General features: G+C 34.1%; 2 protein-coding genes across 2 annotated transcripts in view; both read right to left on the reverse strand.

Annotated features, from left to right (window-relative positions):
- The window catches only part of LOC128986319 (blood vessel epicardial substance-like), a 112,395-nt gene that overhangs the window by 77,918 nt on the left and 9,396 nt on the right, over window positions 1-25,081 (reverse strand). The window lies entirely within an intron of this gene.
- Window positions 489-1,073, reverse strand: LOC128985036 (uncharacterized). The gene has a single exon (XM_054404411.1). It carries the CDS (start codon window positions 1,071-1,073, stop codon window positions 489-491), a length of 585 nt encoding a protein of 194 aa, XP_054260386.1.

Here is a 25,081-nt window from a genome sequence, read left to right on the forward strand (position 1 = left end):
AGCCTATATAGGCAAAATAGCTTAAAGTAAAATTTATTTACGGTAACATGTAACAATAAGGCATCAGCTGAGGTCATATTTATTTCTAATTTCTTACAATCTATACTATTGTCTAAATAACATATAACACCTCCTGACCTGTATGTATCATTACACTGAGCAAACATCTTGTAGCCTGGAATGTTATATAAGTGAATTTCGTCTGAACCTATCCAAATTTCACTAAGTATTATACAATGGATTCTATTATTTATACTATTTATTTCTGCTATAAAACTATTGAAATTTTTGCGCATACTTCTTATATTCATACAAATTAAATTCAAACTATTGCTTTTACTTTGTGGGTCGAAAAAAACATTCATATCTAAATTTTCACTACTTAACATTATGAGTTAGGGAAATTCTGCTGAACTACAAAAAAATTAAAACAAAAATGTATCTGATGTAACATAGATATTTTGAAGCAAATGACAATATAACAGGGTCTATTGGAGCTTGAGTAGTTCATCATAATTGTCTATTTTCTTGCATTTCGCATCCTGACACTTTCGCACAAAAAACTTGCCGTCCCTACACCATGCATATTCATAACCTATTTCCTTACATTTATTTTTCAAACTTTTTAGGAATACCTTGTTGTCAGGAGATAGGTGCTCATTCACGTACATGCTGTCTTTTGGGAAGGACGCGTTGACTTCATGGGCTATCATCTTTTTCTTGTCTCTGAACTTGCCAATCATGCTGTCCCGAGTCAATCTGCTTACAAACTGCACAATAAGTGGCTGATGGCGGTCCTTACTGAATGAGGGTACTCTGTGGGCGGCTGAGATGTCCTTCTCGTCGATCTCCATCCCTAGGGCTGATCCAACGTCTCTAACGAGCTCGAAGACATTTTCCTTGGGGGTGACTGGAAGACCGCTGATTTCCACATTGTTCTTTCTTGAATATTGTTCCAAGTTTCTCACTTTGTCATTCAGCTTCTCTACTTTGCTTGTAAGAGTGATGTTTTTAGTACGGAGCTCTTCGTTTTCCTCTTTTAAAACAGCAAACTCGGTCTTTACTTCTTTCATGACACGTATGGATTCATCAAGTTTGTCTGAAATAAAACTAACACTCTTTGTTAGTTCGCACAATTCACTCTTGAAGGTTTTCAACTCTTGAAAAAAGTCTGTTTTAAAATCATTCAGCATTTTAGCGATCGATTCTTTATTGTAGGAATCAGTGTTGGTACCGGGCAATAACTCGCGACAATCTTTTACTTCCAATCTCGATTAGAACGCGTTTTCTTGCCTTGGACATCGTCCTTAACACACAGCGCGTGGAATAACTTGTTGCACCCACCAACACATTTAACACAATCACTTTCTTCAGAAACGACTTCTTGATTGCAGATACCACAAAACGACGACATCATTAATCAAATGATGCACACAGCGAAAATACACATAAGATTATCTAATTAACTCGTTAGGGATATGTCGCGACAGTCACGACTAAACACGTAACCCTATCACTGCGGAGCTTATCTGTAGTGCGGCTTATCTGCTCGGCGGCTAGAGCCAGACTCAAATCAATGAATGATTCATAGCCCTCGCTTACATTATCATATATTTGGAAAGCTTGCTGACAGTAACATACTAAAATTGGAGAGATTTAACCCCAAATAATGAAACAGAAGTCCTTGCCAGATTGGGTCCTGATTCAAAATGGGTTGGTTACAAATAAATTTTCCGCGATATAAGTTATTAAAAACAGAAGTCATAGATGGATAGAGATATAGATTTAGAAGCTTTATATTATTTCTTTTTAGTTTTTGTTCACCCATTAATTTCATAACATTTTAAATATTCGTAATATTTTTAAAATCACAATGATATGTAAATATATTTTAGTTGTGGAATTTTTAAATGAAATGCACTCTGTTTAAACCAGCACTTCGGAACCTACATTTCGATAGTACTTTTTTTATTTATGGAGTTTTTAAAAGTTTTATATAGTCAAATATGATGACTAACTATACAAATATTCATACTTTGTGTGATAGTATAGTATATCCTTCATATTTAATATAATGACAGGTAATTCTAGTGATATATTTTGGTAAAAAAACCCTTAACTCAGAATGTTGTGAATGTTTTATCTTCCATACCAGCTTTGACAATGGCCTATATTATGAAATACTAACTGAGGTAGTTTACAGTTGTATTATTCACTACAAACCCTATTGTATCCGGCTGATATGTTTTACAGTCTAGTGATTAAACATGTACTGCTTGTTGCCATGAAAGCAGGGACAGAAATCGACACCTGCATATTCTAGCTGTCATTTCATCAGTTTTGTATGGAATAAAAATAAATTCCACCGTGGAGTATTATTGAAATCAAACTGTAGCAAAGATGAATTCGATATTATATCAATGTATGTATTCTAATAAAACACTAGGGGTATACTGCAAATGTCAACGAAACAATTAAGTGATTTAAAGTAGTCTACATGTATCAACTGATATTATATTTATTCATAGTGTTAAAGTGCTTTAGCATAAACATTATAATAATTGTTTTTTACTCCTAAAATATATTCTGGACATTTTGAATCGTTAAGCATAGTTCTTTTTATTACTAGTATAATTTGAAAAGGTGATTTGAACAAAACCGAGAAAGAAATCAAGGTCAAATAGTGGTGAATGGTGAATGTCCTTCCTTTTTGGCTTTGTAGCTGGGTCTCGAAAGTTTATTTGGAGCACCTCCAGATGGGCATAAGACACAACCGACCCTTGGCCTACCTTTTTATTTCATCTGTCATTTGAATAAGTTCCTTTAAATAAGCTTACAAGAGCTGTGGTATAGCATTTATAATTTAGTACTACTCAGAAAAAAATCCTTCATTTATTATCCAAATACGTTTTGTTTTGCTCACTTAATTAATTTTATGGTCAATACATTTTATACCATATTACTAGAGACGTTGCATTTTCTTAAGATTGTAGCGGATCGCTACAATAGCGCAAGTCACATGACTACGATGCGCGCGCAGTCACCCGGGTAGGCACGCGCAGCGAACCAAGAGCAGTACAGTGTAGTGTCGAGCGCCTGGAGCTGTACATCTAACTGGATAAGTAACTGTAGCCTAAGATGTCAAGCTAATAGAAGTAGGGGTTGGGGAAGGGTGTAGGTTAGGGCAGGAGTAATTAAATTATGTAACTTATTGGATTCTGGAATGGTCGTGGTCTGGCAATTAATATCATAAATTAGAATTCACATTTGCTAAGTCTAGTAACCTTTTTCAAGTCTAGTAACCTTTTTCACGAATTAGAATAAGTCCATATATATATATTTCTCTGTTCACTATATTATAATTAGATACATTAAGAACATAAAAGCTGGCTGTGATAGGCAGCTAAGGTAATATTGTGCACTTTGACGAGCTAAATTAATTCCTTGCAATAGAGTTGGGTTTCGACAGGAAATGTGCGTGATTTGGCAGTGGTTAGAGGAAGATATATAGGGCCCAGGTATCTTCATTTACACTCATACTACACCACATCATCACATAGTGGTAGCAGAGCGTCAAGATCCGGCCAAAAATGCAATTTTAACAGAAATAGAATAGATTAAAACGTGTCTCAGACCAGCCAGGTGCTTTGTTCAGACAGGAAATCGACAGGTTACAGGTCGGCACCACGTGGCGGCCTGGAACGCACGAGCATGCATAGCTAGGCACGTCATGAAATGTGAATCAATATCATTCAATTTATTTTATTTCCAAGGAAAATTTAAAAATCAATTTTGATGAGAATGTTTTAATTTCAAAGTAGAATTAGGAGAACCTTGATGTTTTTTATTAATATTTTACCAAACCAAGTTGATAAATATGTTTAAATGCATTTATGTAATCACTCACGAGTTCGACATCAAGTCTGAAAGGCAGTAATTAAACTAAATATACCTCGACGACAGGCCGAATGAGTGTTTGATGAATATTTTTATTACCGAAAGCAAAATATTAGGAGTCAAAGTGCACATCAGTATAGTTTACAGGCCACGACCAAAAAATCAAAATTCAAAATTGGGGGGAATTTTAAATTCATTTGTATGTCACCTCCCCAACCCCAAAAAAGTCATAAATATCCCCAAAAATTTTTATTTCATAATTTTTACAGCCGAAAGGGTACTGCAGTGAATTAATTAATGATTAAAATAGTATTTTAAAGCGTAGTCTGACATATTTTAGTTGTAACTCATCACCTTAATTTAAGTTGTGTTTAGAATTTAAGTTGTTCAGCAAAGTTTTGATATTTGAGGTGGGCTAGTGAAAGTTGAGAGTCCATGTCATTAATAGGCCAGACAGACTTAGAACAGAACTGGAATGTTAGATAACAGAAGTTCAAAGATAAAGCGACGATTTAAGGCCAGATTTGTTATTTCCAAGCAAACATACACGATTTAAATATACATTACACACAGTTATTACAGGCTCATCTTAAACAAAAATACAAATAAATATATAAAATAAATATAAAAACAGAAAAACATTTAAAACGTAAAAAAAAATATATAATAATAATAAATGTAAAAAAAAATGTACTACATAATCAAAAGAAAGCCAAGAGCCTGTTTACAACATTTGCTTGAGTACTGTAAATCGTCACTTCGCAACATTTCAGTCAATTTAGGCCGTTAATTGACAGTGTTGATTCCTTCTGAATCGAGCCAAAACCACAGAGTCAATTCATTGTTCACATTAACAAATTATTAACTTACATAAAATTTCATGTAATTTAGTACAACAATAACACAACAATCAGTACAGCAATAGATGTCAGACATAAAATGCATTACAGTTTTATATTTTACAGTTCACAAAGTTTCATTCACTCGCAGCGACCTTGAACATGCAGGCCCGACACTACAACCAAACAAAAGAATTCCGACATACCGACATGCCATTACCCTGCTACACTCTTTCGACCACCTTGATACCGTAATATGATACAAATTCAAATACTCGGCGATTCACTGACTAAACGTCTGGAATATTTTGTTAACCGAGAAGGTAGTAAATTAAAATTAGAATACAGTATGGGAATTTCAGGCGCAACAATTGGACAATTAAAGAAACAAATCAAAATCACAAATCCATATTTCAACAGTGAAATACCATTATTGTTATGGATAGGAACCAATGACATATTCAGCTAATGACATATTCAGTAGGGATGACATACATTTGAACAATATAGGGAATCAGATCTTAGTCAAACATTTGACACACCAATTGCAGTAAAATACAATCATTAGGCAAAATTCACACCTTTTTTTTAAATAATTTCTCTCTTTGTCTTGTTAAATTACAATTTGCCCAGCCCAAACTCTTCCCACCTGTTTGGTAAAATAGTTGATATCAAAAAGGTTTTTAGGTCTTGAATTTTTTTACTATTCAAATAATAGTAGATCAAGGCAAGATGTCCAAGATTTACGAGTGGGAAACAAAACCCACAGGGGTATCATGTATACGAGATTTTGATGCGCAAAGCGCAATTCTACAGTGCGAGAAGTGGGGCTTAACCCCAGCCAAGACACTGGAAGAAAATAGGGTCATTTTAAAGAACGCGGTGACAGCGCAAGTGCCAACGGTACCAGACACACCAAAACCCACGGAACAAAACACACCCATCTTAGCGGATCAGACGGCGGAAATGATCAGAATCACAGCCCAAGCCATAGGCAATTCAATCGCTCAAGCTTTATCACAAAACAAACCTGTAACACAATCAACACACGCCCACACAAACCCGAAATTAGTTGACGACCTAGCGTCGAAAGCTCCCAATTGCGACGGCACTGACACAAGCAAATTGTTAGCCTTCTTGAAAACGGCCATTCAAATTGAGAAATTAAAGTTAGCCGACGACAAATCAATCACAATAGCATTGTTACACAAAACAGCAGGGCAATTAAGGGATATTTGGACCATGGCATTACAGGAGAACTGGGAGGTCAAGGGTAAAACAATTCCTACTATAATTAGTACCTTTCTGCCAGAAAGGGCAAAACAACAGCTCCTGACTCAAACAGTCTATAGGGTACAGGGTCAATTCGAGTCACTTTCAGATTTCATTATCCAGGTGAAAGAATCAGCAGAAATCCTAATACCAACAGAATACGACTTACTGGAGGTAATATTGACAGGTATAAACGCGACAAATAGGGCACGTCTTGCGGGATTCCCGCCGCCGACCAAACTTGATGATTTAATAGCGCTTATCCCAAAATTAGAAGTTGTGAGACAGTTAGAGGAGGGTAACAACTCGCAATCACGCCGATGGGAAACCAGAACAGAAAATAATAGGCAATTCACACCTCAAAACAGGCAATTTACACCTCAAAATAGGCAATTCACACCTCAAAATAGACAATTCACACCTCAAAATAGGCAATTCACACCTCAACATAGGCAATACACACCACAATACATGCAACAGCCACATGGGCAACCAAGATTCCCACATCGACCACACATGCAGCCAAGTACATACTATAGGACACCAGTGCATAACAGTGCATATCACGGCGCACCGAGGCAGGTCAATGACCCCACACACTACCGCCCGCCCACCGACACTACGAACCAACACACACCTACACACAATACGCAGTTAAACTCCAGAGGAGGCCGATAATTGGCGCTCTCGCACCTCCGACACGTCATAGCGCCTATTCACACACAACAATCAACCAAGACACACACACATAGCCATAAAAACAAAAATGCTCCAAACTTTCCTAAATTAAAAACATGTACAATACCAATTTTTTTTGGCGACATTGAAACAAATGCACTCATAGATACAGGGTCTACGACGTCAATTTGCTCACGATCCTTTTTTGATACAATCAAAAATAATCACTTAATTACAAAATCAATCACTCCGATCAATCAATTCGCTATTTCAGCCTCAGGCGACAAGGTAATTTTCTCACACATGGCAAAGCTACACTTTAAAATTAGACACTTCTCTTGGACATTCAGTTTCCTAATAGCACCTAAATTGCCAATAAACATTGTATTAGGGTTAGATTTCCTCACCAAAACAAAAGCAATCATAGACGTGGCGAATCACAATGTAACATTTCCATACGGGACAAGACCGGTCATGCCCATATTACACACAGACCAACACGATAGTAATCTACAAGAAGACAAAACTTACACCTTGGGCGATAATTTGACACCAAACCAGATACAACAAATACACAAACTATTACAGTCATTTCCAAACACAGTATCGAAACGATTAGGGCAAACAAAATTGATACACTACGACATAAAATTAAAATCTCAGCAGGTTGTAAGGAGTAGGCCGTACCAATTCGCACCGCCAAAACTCGAAGCATTACGTAAACAAATCGACGACCTATTACAAAAGGGCGTGATAAGACCATCATCCTCCGAATACAGTAGTCCAGGATTTGTAGTCCCCAAAAAAGGAAACAAAACGCGATTTGTAGTCAATTACAAAAAGCTCAACGACTTGATTAATTTAGAGTCTACGCCAATGCCAACCGTCGAATCAGCATTTCAATATCTAGGTCAAGCGAAGTGGTATACATTATTGGATTTGAACAGCGCATACATGCAAATACCGTTGACAGAACAAAGCAAAAAATACACAGCATTCGTCGTCCCATTTGGGGAATTTGAGTTCAACGTGGTACCATTTGGATTAGCCACAGGATCACAGGTTTTGACAAGGTTAATAGATAAAATATTTGGAGACATAAAATACAAATACATTTTCAATTTTTTCGACGACTTGGTAATTTATTCAAATGGGTCATTTTCAGACCATCTCAATCAAATAAAGGAAGTAATAACTAGATTACAAAACGCAGGTCTCACGATCAACCCAGAAAAAATGACTGTAGCATCTAATCACATCGAATTTCTAGGCCACATTTTTCGCAACGGCACAGTTACATTTGACACACAAAAAATTCAACCAATTCTTAACTTCCCAACCCCCAAAAATGTCAAACAGATTTCTAGGCTAATTGGGATGACAGCGTATTATGCTAGGTTCATACCGAATTTCTCACACATTTCGGCACCATTAAACAAACTCAAACGCAAAGATACACCATTTGAATGGGGCTCTGAACAGGAAGCCGCCTTGCAAAGTATTAAAAAAGCTCTAACGTCACAACCAGTTTTAAGACTCCCAGATTTCAATAAAAAATTCATCCTACAAACAGATGGTTCAGGCACAGGACTAGGAGCGCAATTAGCACAGGCACACGAAGGTAGTTTATTACCAGTAGCCTACGCATCGAGACCACTAAGCAAACACGAAGTAAACAAATCCACAGTTGAATTAGAATGCCTAGCAGTCGTATTCGGATTGACAAAATTCCAACAATACCTCGAACACAGGGAGTTTACACTTCAAACAGATTGTTCAGCATTAACTTGGCTTCTAAATCATCCACGACAAGTAGGTAAAATTGCGCGATGGATAACATTCATTAACTCTTTCCAATTTCATTCTGAGCACATAAAAGGCAGTGATAATCCAGTCGCCGACTGTCTATCTAGGTTATACGAGGACGCCGACACAAAACCAACAGTAGTAACACTAAACGATGACACTAATACACATTCAGTAAACATTTTGATGAAAATCCCAGAAGCTTTCAAAAACATCGACGAACATCAAAGAGACGACCCCGCGTTGATCAAAATTATTAGGGACCCACATAGAAACCAGGCATATACAGTAAAGGACGGAGTGTTAATGCATTTAGCACCCGGCCAAAAGACACCACGAATAGTACTCCCCACGAAACTAATTGACATGATTTTTACATACTACCATTTAGCACCTACATCAGCACACCTAGGAATCAAAAAAACAATACATAAAATAAATCAATTTTTTTGGTCACCAAATTTGAACAAAATAATAGCCGACAAAGTCAGAACATGTCTCTCTTGCCAAAGATCCAAACAAGCTCCGAACACCAGGGTAGGCGAATTATCATCCGATCTAGCAACAAAACCATTCCAAAAAGTGTACATTGACTACGTAGGCAAACTTCCTAGGACAAAATCAGGCAACTCATACCTACTATCTGTGGTAGACGCATTTTCAAAGTTTGTAATTCTTTTACCAGCTAGAAACGCGACAGCTGCCACCACAACTACACTTCTCACAAAACACATATTCTCACACTACGGTTTCCCGCAATACTTAGTATCAGACAACGCACCATCTTTCAAATCAAAACAAATGAAGGAAATGTGTTTAAACTTCGGAATCAAACACATATTTACATCACCGTACAACCCAAGCGCAAACAACGTAGAGTTATATCACAATTCCGACAACCAAACATGGGATCAAAACATTCATTGGTTTCAAATAGCATTCAATTCCGCTCAACATGAAAGCACCGGTTCGACACCTGCAAGCTTATTTTTGGGGAGAGAAATAAACCATCCACTACAATTAGCCTGGGATTTAAATAAATTAATTGGGGAAGAACCTCAACCAACCACAGACAATCGCTGGCAACATGCACTTGATAACCTACGGAAGGCAAGAGAAAAACGCACACAATATTATAACAGCGGTCGTCAACCCAATCCTTACAAAGTAGGCGATTGGGTAATGTATAAAATGCACCCACAGTCCAAAGCAATAGACAACGTCAATTATAAACTCCAATACGCCTGGTCAAAACCGTGCGTGATTGACAGTTTCTCATCACCAGTGTCAGTAAAGCTGGTAAACCCCTCAACAGGTAAGATTGTGACAAAAGCCCACATTTCACAATTGAAACGATTTTTTCAACCAATTTATTAAATAAACGTCGTCAGAGTGCACAATAGAACCTTAGCCTAGTTTAATTAGTTATAAGTGAACATCTAGCAAGAAATCTCGAGTAACTGACTACAACAATACTTCGCAACAATACTTCTCAACAATACGGTACACAATACAACTCCGGCCCCGGCTGATAGGGTGTTGGGAGTTGAGTCTAAGCCGTACCTTCACAGAGGGTGCGGCTACACCTCTCGATGCACCGCTTGGCCGGAAAGCCGGAAGCGACAACACGTGGCAAGTTGGCAGCGAAACACGTCATAGTGTTTGTACTTAATATATGCATTTCCAGACCCCAGTAATCAACAACTTTTTCAATCCCCTTAAAACTTACAATCTGAGCAAACGACTAATTTTTTTTAAGTAATTTTTTATTTTTAATTTGCTCAAATTGGATATGACGGGAATCGTTCGCCATAACACATTCTTATGACAGATTGCAACTGTCATATGAATAGTGCAGCCGACAGTTTACTTATGACAACAAACACTCACTAAAAGTACTGGACTGAAAAATGACAACACTGGAACGATACAGACAACTGACTACAGACCAAGCTAGACTTAAACTATGGTAATTAGGCTAAGTAGAACTAAGTAGAATTAAGTAAAATTAAGTATTTCTGTGTTAATATAAGCAATTTAATCGCAAAGGTAAATACAACATTTCATAAAAAGTATTAAGTAAGTAAAGTCATCCACGTATATTAAAATAAGATATATGGTATTTAGGCGTAATACAATCGTTATCAAAGTAGATAACAGCGCACAATACAATCCATATGTTTGTAAATAAAAGGCAGAATTCTGAGCGTAGAAGAAGAGTTATGTACTATATATTTGTAAAGGGTAATTTAAATGTTTATTATGTGTTATACACTTGCATGCGTTAAAATAAAATACAAAAAATATATAAATATATTTATGTTGCTGAGCGACAGAGAAGAAATGGACTAGTAGGAAACAGACAATAGCAAGCGCCGGCCACGAGATAACACTGCCGTTATCAGTACAAACATCTGTTCCATTCAAACCTCTACTTCCGCCCTATTTAAATAATCAAACCAAGCACTGATCAATCCTTCACATTGAAGGAACATATTAAAAACAATATTTATTTAAAAAATTAAGTTGTGCTAAGCCGTCGGTGGAATAAATAATTATTATTTAATACCTCTGTGCATAATTCTTGATAATTGGCACTAGAGGAGCTTCGAATGAATTTACACTTACAATAACACTATCATTCCTTACATCAACCAACAGACTTTCGAAACTCCATTCAACCATGAATAGCATCCAAGCTGAAAGAGTGTATAATGTGTGTCACACTAGTTAATTAATTAATTATTAGTAAATCAACAGAAATTTAGTAATATATCTCCCAGTCAATCAAATCCATAGCATTTAAGTAGATAAACATTAGATTTTTTCCCTTTTATACTCAGTAAATTAAATTCTTTTTTTTTAAATTAAGTAGAACAATTTCTTATTATTAGTAAATTCATTTAGATCATAAGTATCAATAGTAAACTTAAGTAGAGTAGTCGCGATCAATTTTTACCGAATATCCAGGGAATATATCAGTGATAACTAACATCAAAATAATTAATCATCAATCAAAACAATCTCCAAATTCACATCTGAGTAAACGTATCATCAACCTCATATCAACTTCAAAACCCAACGCATTTCATCCATCATTAAGAGGCGTCCAGCGATATAATTAGCGCCCCGAATTTAGTAAGGGCTCAAGAGCTAATTACGAAATTACGTCACATCACATCACAACAGTATACCTTCAAGAACTTCAGAACACTACTCCAGCTTCATTCATCAGTTTACACAACTTCATTCTTCATTCTTCATTCTTCCAACTACTCAACTTCAAGAAACTCATCAAACTTCAGCAACCTTCCATATTTACCAGCAATTACCAGCAATAACCAGACTTCAATACATCCATCTAATTTCATCAACCTTCAGTATTTCAACAACATTCCCAAATTCATCATCAATCATATATCCAACTTCATCAGCCAACAGATCTTCTCAACCCAACTTAATTAAATCTATCACTGATATACGCCCGCCCACATTTCTTAGAGCAGGTTTAGATTAAGCAATCCCACCAAACATAGTTATAAGAAATTCATTCAAAACCATAGTTACCTTTAGTTTATAAAAAAAAAAAAAAATAGTTAATAGTTTATAAGCAAGACCGACACACATTATAACCTCAAATGAGTCAAACCAAAAGGAGTGCAGAAAACTGTTGGAACATTTCCACACCGACATCGATGTCACAACGACACAATCTCACGGCGAGCACAATAAAAAAAAAAAAAAAAAAAAAAAATTTCTTCGTCCTTCATCTTTCCCAAACCCCAAAATCACCCCAAAACTAGGAAAAGAAAAAAAAAACAACCCCACCGGGGGGAGGATGTAGCGGATCGCTACAATAGCGCAAGTCACATGACTACGATGCGCGCGCAGTCACCCGGGTAGGCACGCGCAGCGAACCAAGAGCAGTACAGTGTAGTGTCGAGCGCCTGGAGCTGTACATCTAACTGGATAAGTAACTGTAGCCTAAGATGTCAAGCTAATAGAAGTAGGGGTTGGGGAAGGGTGTAGGTTAGGGCAGGAGTAATTAAATTATGTAACTTATTGGATTCTGGAATGGTCGTGGTCTGGCAATTAATATCATAAATTAGAATTCACATTTGCTAAGTCTAGTAACCTTTTTCAAGTCTAGTAACCTTTTTCACGAATTAGAATAAGTCCATATATATATATTTCTCTGTTCACTATATTATAATTAGATACATTAAGAACATAAAAGCTGGCTGTGATAGGCAGCTAAGGTAATATTGTGCACTTTGACGAGCTAAATTAATTCCTTGCAATAGAGTTGGGTTTCGACAGGAAATGTGCGTGATTTGGCAGTGGTTAGAGGAAGATATATAGGGCCCAGGTATCTTCATTTACACTCATACTACACCACATCATCACAAGATTCCTTTTTTTATTGCAATTCAAAATGTCTCATACGAAAAATAAAGAATAACTATTGGCCTAAAGAATGACTATGACTAAGTAAGGCTAATTATAAGGGCACTATGTCAAATGTACGATTTGATAGAAATAAGATTAACTAAATGACTGAAAAATCGTTAGTTTAAGCAACTGAGTTTAGTATAGAACATTATTTATTGGTTTGGATTTATATTTCTGAAAACAAGGACATTAGGTTAGGTGGGTAAAAGCAACACACCGACGACGTTGAATTACCACATATTAATTACATATGATGTAAAATAATTTTTTTTCGGGTGGGCTAACAGGTTTGCGTGTAGCATAACCTAATGTAATGTAGCATAAAAATGTAACATTTTTAAGATGTAGTATTTTAATGTCATGTAAAAATAATGCAAATGATAATATCACAGAGAGACAATGCTTGTATATCCAACAAAACAAACGAGTCTCTGGATCGTAAACAATCTTTATGGCTGCGGGGTGAAATATAAAAAGGCCTTGTCAGGATCTTATTTGGCTCCCTCAGGACGTCACATCCCCTGGGTAATACAACCCTCTCTGTATCAGGAGGTTTTAGGTCGGCTCGGGTCAGGAACATTGCTTGGGAAATATATACGTCATATGTACCAAACAGTTACATTTTTTTATCTTTAGCCTAAGTAGTTTGTTGTGAATGTAAAAATTCAAATTTCTTATCATTATTAGTTTTGAAAACAGTTTTCGTGTGAGTAAAATTAAGTGTTGGAATACGATAAATTTATATATTGATTATGTAGGTAGGCCTATTAATTAAAGTATAAAGATAATTGGTTAGTTATGCATTAGTTTTAATTTAAGATGAATTGGCAACACATATTCTCTTATTATATTACTTGGTCAATAAGAGCATAAGGGTAAGGTTGCCGATCTAAACTAGTCACTGCCGCAATATTATTATGTATGTTTTTATATTTATTATGACATTTATTTATGATTTCATTGGTGTTTATTTACAAGTTTTATTAACTACAACAAATTATAACTTCCGTTAGTGCAATGCATAACATTTGGCTTATACGCATTAATCCTCCATAAAGATAAGTAAAGATACTGCAAATAAGCACCTTTTGATAAATTTAATATAAATATAAAAGCCTTTTTCGTGAGCTGCAAAATAGTTCATTTTTAGCGAATTTCCCATATAGGGAATAAGCTATTACCGTAGTACTCATGGTAAGACCTGGACCCGGGACCAATTTACTTTTTCGTTTTAAGATTCCTAGAGGCCAAAAACACCATCCGTTCGAATTCATATATATATATATATATATTTATATATGTATATATTTATATATGTATTTATATATTTATATATGTATTTATATATTTATATATGTATTTATATATTTATATATGTATTTATATATTTATATATATATGTATTTGGTACAAATGTGTAAACCTACGTTTATTCGAACGAGTTCGCGAACCAGCATGATCGGACTATGGGAAGAAGGGTTTATGGGGGTTTTATGGGGTAAAAATTGGTTTTCCCATTTTTGACCCCAAAAACATAAAATTTAGCAACTTCTTACCAAACCATTTTGTAGAGCTTAAAAAAACAAATAGTTTAGTATATTGAAGCGTTATTATGCGCCTAATGGCTACGGAGAAAATTAAAAAAATTGTAAATTTAAAATTCCCATGATATTCTTATGGAGAAAATTGTAAACTGTTGTAGTTTGCTTGTTTATGAGCATATTTTGATCAAATTTGGAAAATGCATTCATTTCATACTAAACTATTAACATTGTACAAAAAAAAACACTTTTTTACCACCCTCCCTGTTGCAGCAAACCTAAGTACTCGTTAAACTAATGCTATTTAAATAGGGAATAAATGTAATATTTTTAAGGAGACATTTTAGTTTAAATCCAATCAGGCAAATGGAAATTCGCTTAGTCTGCAGGTTTGCTGCGGTGGGGGTATTTGACAATAATCTTGATCTATAGACTGTATTAAGACGTATTTTTTTACGAAATAGTTCTTTTAATTTTTGTTCACTTCATTAACAAATGCAAAAGTAGCATGTCGTAGGCGTGGAGATGTTTGAAATATGAGGGATCTGAACAAAACACGAAGCTCAAGTTGAGCGACATCTCTGTAACAATACGACAAAATGATCGATGTCAAAGATGAAAGGGTTGTTTGTGAACGTCTAGAACTTATAGAGGGGGGGGGGGGGTGAATATAGGTGGTTTGAGATGACTTAGGGGTTACAATGCTCTCAGACTATTATACTAGAATCATGATAATTTATAGCCGGTGACCTTTAACTTAAGAATTATAGGAGAGTAACAATAGAAGATGGGCGCGTACTCTATTTTTTATAATTTATGTCAATGTGATTTGGAACGATGATTCTTAGAAGGTTTACTACATGATATTGTAACATACCCCCCCCCCCCACACACACACATTAGTAATTATAGTTGATTATAGTAGTCAGTCACTCATTTTTAACTTACAATTACAAAAAGCTATATGAGTGAACTTGGTGTAGATTTGTTTTACGATGACGTACGGATTTTTCGTGAGCGATATTCTCAAATAATGTTCAGAATCAACAAAATTGTATAGTTTTTAAGTTTTTTGTAACCATACACCATGCGCATATTTTATAAACGTTGAAATAATTATTGTTCATGTAGAATGTTCTTAGAGGGGGAAAACCAGTAACAATGTGTAGTTTTATACTAATAATGTTTTTTTATAAAGCTACTTATTCTCAAGATATTGGTGTCGCATCAATAAAAAAAATGTTATGTCACTTCGTAAATGGGTATTTAAAAAAGTCAAGTGACGTCTATTCCAATATGTAGCCAAGTGATTTTCTTCGTAGGCTGAAAACCTAATTTGGCTGTTTTAGGACTGTGTACTCTCGTTTTAACCCTTCCATGTTCCTTGCATAACATGTTTAGGTACTTGAAAATGTACCTAGGAAATAAAATACAGAAATATTTTTTCTGCACTACAATACCTTATGACGAAGACTGACCTTTGGTTGACCTTTATCAGATGCTTACCTACTTTACAAATCTCTAGGTCTGTAAAAGGTTTCAGCTCTTGCGTTCTCTGGTTTCAAATAAGTTAAACACTTCAATTCGACCACATAAAGAGAAACATTTTATTTACTATACAAATGCAATATTCAATAGACGATGACTACATGTTGGTATAGTAGGATTTCGAAATATAAAGAAAATAATACAGATTTTTTGTACTGTATTCACCAAAACATTGGTTATATAAGGTCATTATTAAATCATCATTTGTATCGATTCCTCTAAAAAATATACATAAAAAAATAGAAGAAGTTAGTTATGACAATGAAATGTAAACTTAAACTAAATCTTAGATGTAACTATAGGAAAATAGTTCTGTATGTCGAACATAAGAGAAATGCAAAGAATAAATGTGTTTATGATAATAAAGCATAACTAGAACTATACAATAGTTACTGGACCAACAAATTGTTCTTTTAAAATTTCTCTTAAACACAGTTTTAACAGAATTTTTTAATTCTGTGTATATATTAGTTGGAAGTCAGCCAAATACAGTAGTATAAACCTCGCACTCCACTTGGTACAATATACGGGTACTAGATGTTGGCAAGATCACAGCTCTTTAAACCTCCCGATATCGGCATTGTACTTCTGAAACTCTCTTTTGTACTGGTACAATGTACTTTGTACTTTACGGCATAATGCTTACACCTGAACTGAAAGTAAAATTTGTCATAGTCATTATCATGCACATTAAATATTCAAATGGACTATGAAATATTTTGTAAGTATATTTTTAAAGTACAGGGTGATTCTAATTTATTCGTACACTTTTCACACCCTAAGTGAAAACTATACAACCTATCATCACCGGGTGAGAATTAATTGAAAGAGGAGATTGTAGAGTTTTGTTTGAAACCACTTTTGTAAACAAAGTTGCAAAATTAGCCTCTACAGACATTTCTAGATTTTAATTACGAAGTTTTGAGATTCAGAGAATTTCGTGTGTGATTAATCACAATAATACAATTGAAATTATATCTTTATTTTGTAAAAGAAAGCAAATAAAAATAAAATAACAAAAAAATATGTAGGTTGTTAAATTTTTAAATCGTTAAATTTCTCAATAATTCTTGAACTTCTACAATTTATTTTCTATTAATTCCCTTGTAGAACTAAGGAATTGTCTTATTAATTCACAGTTCCGAAATTAATAGTGACACATTCTTCACTATGACCCCACAAGCTTTACACACCGTGTGCACCATGTACCCTAGTTTCACTCAACTCACACTAGGCCAATCCCTGGCGTTGATACTGATAGTCTCATTCATCTTTTTCCGTATTGACCTAGCTCCACCCCTATTAACAATTTACTACTATCTTTCACCATAATTCTTTCCCAGTAGGGTTCAAGAATCGACGATGGTGGCCCTATTTTTACCCGTTCCGTTCACTTTGGAAATATCAGTAAATCTACGTACGCGTTTAAATATGATTACAATATATTGTATCACTAATTGTTACCATGCTTCGTCAAGTGGTTTTTGCAGTACTGTAGAACACAATAGTATTCTAGTATTTAAGACGACCATAGACTCAGCGAAATCTGAAGCAGTTTAAATTAATTGCGATATACTCCTGCCTGTTGAAAGACCATAAAATACCCCTGTTACAGCAACTTAAATACCGAGTGAATTTAAACATATATTGTTTTATCACTTTCTTTACTCATGAAAAGTCTAAATTCAGATACCTATTCTATAGCCTACAAAAAGTATATTGATGTAGATTTAGCGGAATCTTAAATAATATAAATTAGTTCTCCCATATCCCAGACAATTCCCCTGTTTGAACTTTTATCACTATTGTTTCATCACTTTATTTACACTATAAACTCCAGGTATTATATAGGCTTTGATAAATATTGATTCAGTGGAATCTAATGTAATATAAATCGTTTCTGATATAATTAATGATAATTTGATTACTCATGTAAAGGGAGGAATTGTGTGGATAATAACCGTCTATGAATCGTCTGATTGGGGGGGGGGGGGGGTGAAGCTAATTTTGGTGGTTTTGGTGGAGGGGGTGAAAATTACAACTCCCGGGCATTTTTTACCATCAGACAACACGCATATCTTGGTTTTGACATTTCGATTTGAGGAGTTTGTTGTCGACATCCCCTCATGATATACATGTTTGAAGCAAAATTATTTGAGTATCGTTGTTACACTCAAGGTTGAATAAGTTTTTATTATAAAGCAAAGAATGATTTTTTTAGCTATTATCTTATTTGCCGTTACCGTTACTATTATTTGCATTGCATGAACATATTGAGGTTGTTTGGATAAGCGAATACAATTTACTGACTTTCAATAGATATGTAGTTTTTCATTGGGTTTCTTCTAAAACATACACACTAATGTTGTATTATAAAATAAAACGTTAACGTTTCACTAATGTTACACCAATGTTAATCTTATTGATCGATTTATAGGGCTTTATTATATATATTGGTAGGGCTACTTAACAAGAGCAAAACATGAAAACATACCACTTAATTATTGAATCGGAGATAAACTGTATGTAATCTCAAATCTAAACCGTTGTAGTCAAAACCTGTAAATTATAAGTAGTGGAATGAAAGGTTATTCATTATACTTTGAATGTTGTGCCCTTCTGCCAACAACAGTTTTATATGTGTTAAATCAACGTTTATTGTCAAGTTTGTTAACTACGATTGAAATCACGAGTGATTGTCAACTCATTAATGAAAATGAAATTGTATAATATTTTTTTTTTTACATAAGATACGAGGTAAAACATTGATTGAATACTCGTAAGTAGAATGCTACTTTATTTTGACGAGAATATCATCTCATGCCTGTATGAAGAGGTATTAATCTTAAATTTGACAAACGTAAACACTAATCTACGTTTAACCATTTTTGCTAAGAGAGTTTTTTTTGTTTCATTGTTTATTTATCTTTGTGCGTGTACTTTCTTTTACTTCACTCATCATCCAATATCGATTATGCTACTCCGTGACTAGGCTAATTATGCATTCTTGTTTAACGGTGGTAAAAGCACGCAACTGTGATCCTCATAAAAGCCTTGCATAGTAAATGTCGTAAGTGGTTACGTCTGTATTTTCTTACACCATTAAAACTTCCCGGGGTTAGTTTTTTTTATGTGAACATAACATTTTTAAAAGGCAAGTTAGAAAAACTTTTTCCAACATGTGATTTGATTATCTTAAAGGAGAAGAAACAAAGAGATACAAAGAATGACTATATAAGGAGAGTCAGGGGTGGATAAGATTCTTATTTTAGTGCTTACTTTGAAATTACATTTTAAAACTTTAAAATTCGTGTTTCGAGATGTTTGCGGATAAAATCGTTTTTCACATGGTTACTTGGATTATTAGTAGAGTATGTTCTTTGTACTTTCCACATAATAAGAAATCTTAATAAGTAGTGTTTTAACTGTCGTACTAGTTAGGAATTTTAACAAAAAGTAAAAATTCGATGTCTGTAAATTGCAGAAAAATCTCAACTTATTCTTAAAAACATTGTCCTAATTCCCTATGCCCCGGAGTCAAAGGCTTATTAAATATCTTTATGTTTGTTGTACATTTAAGTAGAATTAAAGTAGTTCCATGATTTTTAAAAATCATCCTGAACCCAAAGAAATTGACGTTGATAATCTGTTCTAAGGCTTGTTCCTAGGTTAATACCTTTTTTATCGAACTGTAAAAGGGTTGATGGACCTGTCTATGATGTTAAATTTATACAAAACCAATCTAAGAAAGTAAAAGCTTCATTAATTTATAATTATCATTACTATAAAAAAATTATATTGCATAAGTAAACTATCCCCTAAAAGTTTCTTTTGTGACGAACTTTGATACGTAAAACACAGCACAGGATTGTAGCCAGTTTGAGAGATTAACCTTTTTAGATACATACAGCATTTAAAGACTTCTTACTTATAGAACATTCACATACTGAGTTCTCATTACACCAACACCAATCAAGTTTGTTGACTAAACCTACTAATTTTCAAAGATCAAAGCCCCTCCTCGGTAATTTCCTTATCGTCTCCAGTTTAAGATAAGCTGCAGCCCAAGTTGTGCTTTGACCTAATAACAATGGCCTTGGTCTGCCGTGACCACTCCCCGCTTATCACTACCAGATAACATCGTAATCATAAGGATGCAATTGTGTGGGTAGTTTATTGCTTGGATCTAAACCTGGGAAACTGTGTAAAGAGTTCTATTTGGGGAGAATGGTGTAAATTTAGTCTTGATAGTGTAAATAATATTATTTCCTAATGATAAAAGATTTTCGTTAATTGTTCTAATTGTATATAACTAAGTTTCTAGAAAAGTATGACTTTCATTATACTGAATAGTAGTCCAGTAGATATAATATACGGGTTTAAAGTCACTTGGGGCACGTTTTCCCATAAGAAATAACATGAGATCATTTTTTGGCCACTAAAACCAAAAATCCTGATCTTTTGCCTAAATATCCCTATAAAATTGTCAAACCTTATTTCTTACTTATTCCCCATAAATATATTCGATATTAAGCTAAAAAAGCTATTTCTTATATTTATTGACCCTTACAAGTGTAAATGTAGAGTAGAGGCAATATGATGGTTTAACGCCACTTTAGGCACGTTTTCCCCATAAGAATAACATGGTGAGCTTTTTTTGACCACTTTTTTAAAAATCCAGCTCTCGGCCTATACAAGCCTATATAAATGTTCAATACCATTGTACAACACTATTACTATTTCAAATCCATATCCATTCACATGTATATTCTCAAAATCATCAACTTGACAGTGCGAGGTTTGTACGCGAACTCGGGCGCGCTCCCGGCTCATGGCGCGCTCCCTTGGACATCCTTAGTGGAAATCCATGAATTCTGGCTACTTGGGAACCCAAGCCATTTGACATATAATAAATCACCATTTCTCCTAATAACCTTTTCTATCAAATACATGTCTTTATATTTGGTCTTTAACAATTCCTCTGTATAGAAGCCTCCCCTGATTATATTACCATTTTCATCTTTCAAGATATAAGTCACAGGCTTTGTATTCTTAACTTCTGCTATTGTAAATAGCTCACCTGTCCAATTCGGGGTATATCCTTTACTAAAAACATGTTTATACTTGGAAATTCTCACACTATCACCTACCTTATATCTTGGCTTTTTAACTTGCACTACTTTAGAAGTCAACCTCTCGTGCACATATTTACTATTCTTAATACTCACTTGGTTAGGCTTCATTCCTATAGATCTATGCACCTTATTATTATATTTTCGAATTAACTTTGGAAGTAAATCCAACCATTTATAACTTCCCTGAGCACTAAATTCCCTATATAACCAATTCTTTAAAGTTCTCTGAAACCTCTCCACAATTGCAGCCTTAGTTGTAGAAAATGTGTGATAGTGATTAATATTTAATTGTTTCATTAGTTTGCTAAAATATTGATTAAAAAATTCTTTTCCATTGTCAGATTGAATGTTTTTAACCCCCTTTGGTAGAATGGTTTTAATGGCTTCTGTAACCACCAAACCCGTCTTATTCTTTAGCGGAGCAGCATAAGCTTTTTTAGAAAATATATCTATTAAAGTTAAAATATATTTATTGCCAGAATTTTCTCTAGCATAGTTTTGCATATCAATTAAATCTATTTGTACAGTTTCGTTTATACCTATTACTTTAAAAGACCTTCTAATGAAATTCTTTCTTGCAGGCTTATGAAGTTCGTATGCAATTTCATTCATTTTTTATAACATCACTCTTTCCTTGTACTGTAAATATATTACCATTAGCCCCAATCAATAGATTATCTTCCATTCTTTTAAATACATAGTTTTCTGGTATATATGGTCTATTATCTATATACTTAAATCCGCTCAAAGATGTAGGGTCGGCAACTAATAAATCAGGATTGTATTCCATCAAATTAAATTTTCTTCCTCCATATACAAATTTTGATCCATCATAATACATAGCTTGTGACATTAAACAAATATCATCTAAATATTCCCCCATTGGCAGATTTCTTATATATTGTTTTTTGGCATCCCAACATTTTTCTTTTTTATCAAAAGTTATAGTCTGTTCTTTTGTAACACAGTCAGTGTCATCAACGGCAGGTTTAACACGTACTAACCTTTTATTATTAAAATCCCAATAGCCTGCTTCCATTTTTGGAACTTGTGAAACATTCACAGCATCCTTACTATCTGTACCTTCTATCAAATTGCTAAGTTTCTGTTTCTTAGCATTCCAAACACCATTCTCTGATTCTAAAAATTCATAATTATTATCGTCTTGTACAAAATTACCATCTTCTTTTCGTATTAAAGTCTGTTGTAAAGTGGGCACATCATTTAAACTTTCACCCTTTTCTACATTAGTAATTTTCCGTTTCTTAGCATTCCAAACACCATTCTCTGATTCTAAAAATTCATAATTTTTATTGTCTTGTACAAATGTACCACCATCTGTTCGTATTAAAGTCTGTTGTAAAGTGGGCACATCATCTAAACTTTCACCCTTTTCCACATTAGTAATTTTCTGTTTTTTAGCATTCCAATTTTTATTCTTAGATTCTAAAAACTCATATTTAGTTTTACCTTGTAAAAATACATCACCTTTTCTAGTTAATGTCTGACCCAAAGTTGATACATCATCTACAAACTCCCCATCTTTAACATTACCAATTTTACGGTTTAAACAATTCCAACTATGGTCTTTTAAATTTAAAGTAGGTTCATGACTAGCCCTGGGTTCTGCAGGCTTATTATATGGATTATATAAACGATAAAATTTATCTATAAACATATTTTTATTTAATAAATAATTCCACTTTCTCTTAATTCCTCAATAATGGAATCTATTTCATTATCCACTCCTGAGTTACCGGCTTGGCGACTTAGCCAAAGAAGTCTTAACCTATCTACAAGCTCATTAGGATCATCCCAATAAATATAGTCTATTTTATTACCAGTCACTTGTCTCAAACCTTCACCAACAGATTTAAAAAGAGGTTTAATTATATCAAGATATTTAGTATGTCTATTACTTGAAATTGGTGCACCATCTTTGTAACTCTTTAAATGTCCATTTGTGGCTTCCAAAATCTCTTTATAATTTTGCAAATCAACCTGAGTATAATCCTCAGGTTCTTTTAAAGTTAACAACTGCCACAAGCCTTTTGTCCCCTTGTAGGTTTTATTTGCAACTGTGACATCATCATTGGCAATATCAACTTCCTTATTTCCAATAAAAAATTTATTTGCTTCTCGTCTAATACCATATGTAGTGTCTGTCATACTACTTTTACTGAGGTAATTTCCTAAATAGTCTGATGCTAAAATACCAAAATCTAATTTCTGTGGAGTGGATTGCTGTAATGGTTGTAATGGTTGTAATCTTGGTATCATTGATATTCTAGATGGAGTCATTGGGAGTATCTCCATTTGAGGCCTCTCTGTTTTGCCAATAGCTGTGATTTTTTTTAATTCTTGTAATGGCTCTATTAAAGGTTGGAATGTTTGGAACCTCTCTTCAGCCTCTAGAAACTTGCCACGTTTTAAAGCTCTATATTTCTCTCGTATTTGATTTGCAGAGTCAACCAATTCTTGTTGAATGTTTTTCATCTTTTATTTACATTTTATTTATCTCATTTGACAAAGGATTGTACTCAAACACTTTATCATGTATTATCAAACAATATGCAGATGTATTTGCTGGCACATTTTCTGCAGTTTCAATCTCTAATTTAATATCAACAATTCCTTCCTTCACTGTTTCGTTCTGTCTAGAACAGTCTATTACAATTAGTGGATATTTCTTCATAAACTCAGCCCTACTAATCATAGGATCTGGGATAGTATTATAGTAAGTCTCTCTAAACCTCATAAACATCTCATAAGCTTTAGAGACATCTCCATTTTCAAAGTCGAGATTTAAATCACTATAAGGATAATATTCAGAGTTTAGAAATACTTTGAGATTTTTTAATTTACATTGATCAAATTCATCAGTTCTTTTTCGTGCACTATTATCCCTAGCTGTTTGGAAACCAAATATAATATACCTAGGCTTCTCTAAACTTGAAGATGTCTTTACTGACCATGTATGTCTTGTGGTATTGGGATATGATGGAAGTTCATGCAGCTCTAAACTTCTAAATGCAATTTGCAAATTTTTATTTTGCAATAACATCTTTTGTAATTGTAACTTCTCTCCATCTGATGGTATCACGTGTGGCATTACCCATTGAATTGAGTTAAGTGTAATTTTGGGAATCGTATCAGCAGTGCCACTGGCTGGAGCACTAGTGGTTGTTAATATACAATTCAAATCATTTTTGGATCTTTTCAACACCAATTCTTGTTTGACATTTACTAATACCTTATTAAAATCCTCAAATACACCCATTAACATCTCTAATGGCAAACAAGTACTAAACTTGCCACCTTTATGGAACTCTTTTAAATTCGTGTCAGAATCAAATGCTACATTTGACAATTTAGTAGTTTTATTGTAAGAGCTCAATATTTTCATAAGACTAGAAATTCCTGGGTTTCTTACAATGTCTATTTCTTTACCTGCAACTTCGTATCTAATTTCATCAAATAAGAACGCAAATGCATTATTTATAAAATGACCTTTATCATGATTTTCAATTTCTCCCTTAATATACAGATAACTCCTACATGGTAGAGTTAGCAAATCTTGATTATTAATACATATTCGAATTTCATCAGAATTATTTATTGCTAAAGTATTGTGGGGAACATAGGAGTGATTTGTAATTTTAACCACACTATCGTCGAATTGGGATTTCCCTGTAACGTCTAGAAAATCTTCCATTTTTATTAATAGAAAATTTTAACTTTAGTCCTATTGATTTTAGGAACCTAGCATTTTGTACACTTATAGATAAATTCTTATAAATTCTCATATCTTTTTTATATGACAAGTAATTGTAGTTTCTTCTCCGTTAAAGTCAATTGCCTTGTCGTGTTGATCGGCAAATGTAATACTGACAACATCTAAACTTCTCTTATT

This window comes from Macrosteles quadrilineatus, unplaced genomic scaffold (genome assembly GCF_028750875.1).
Source record: "Macrosteles quadrilineatus isolate MER2022 unplaced genomic scaffold, UCM_ALF_1.0 Scaffold_2__2_contigs__length_208266976, whole genome shotgun sequence".
NCBI lineage: Eukaryota > Metazoa > Arthropoda > Insecta > Hemiptera > Cicadellidae > Macrosteles > Macrosteles quadrilineatus.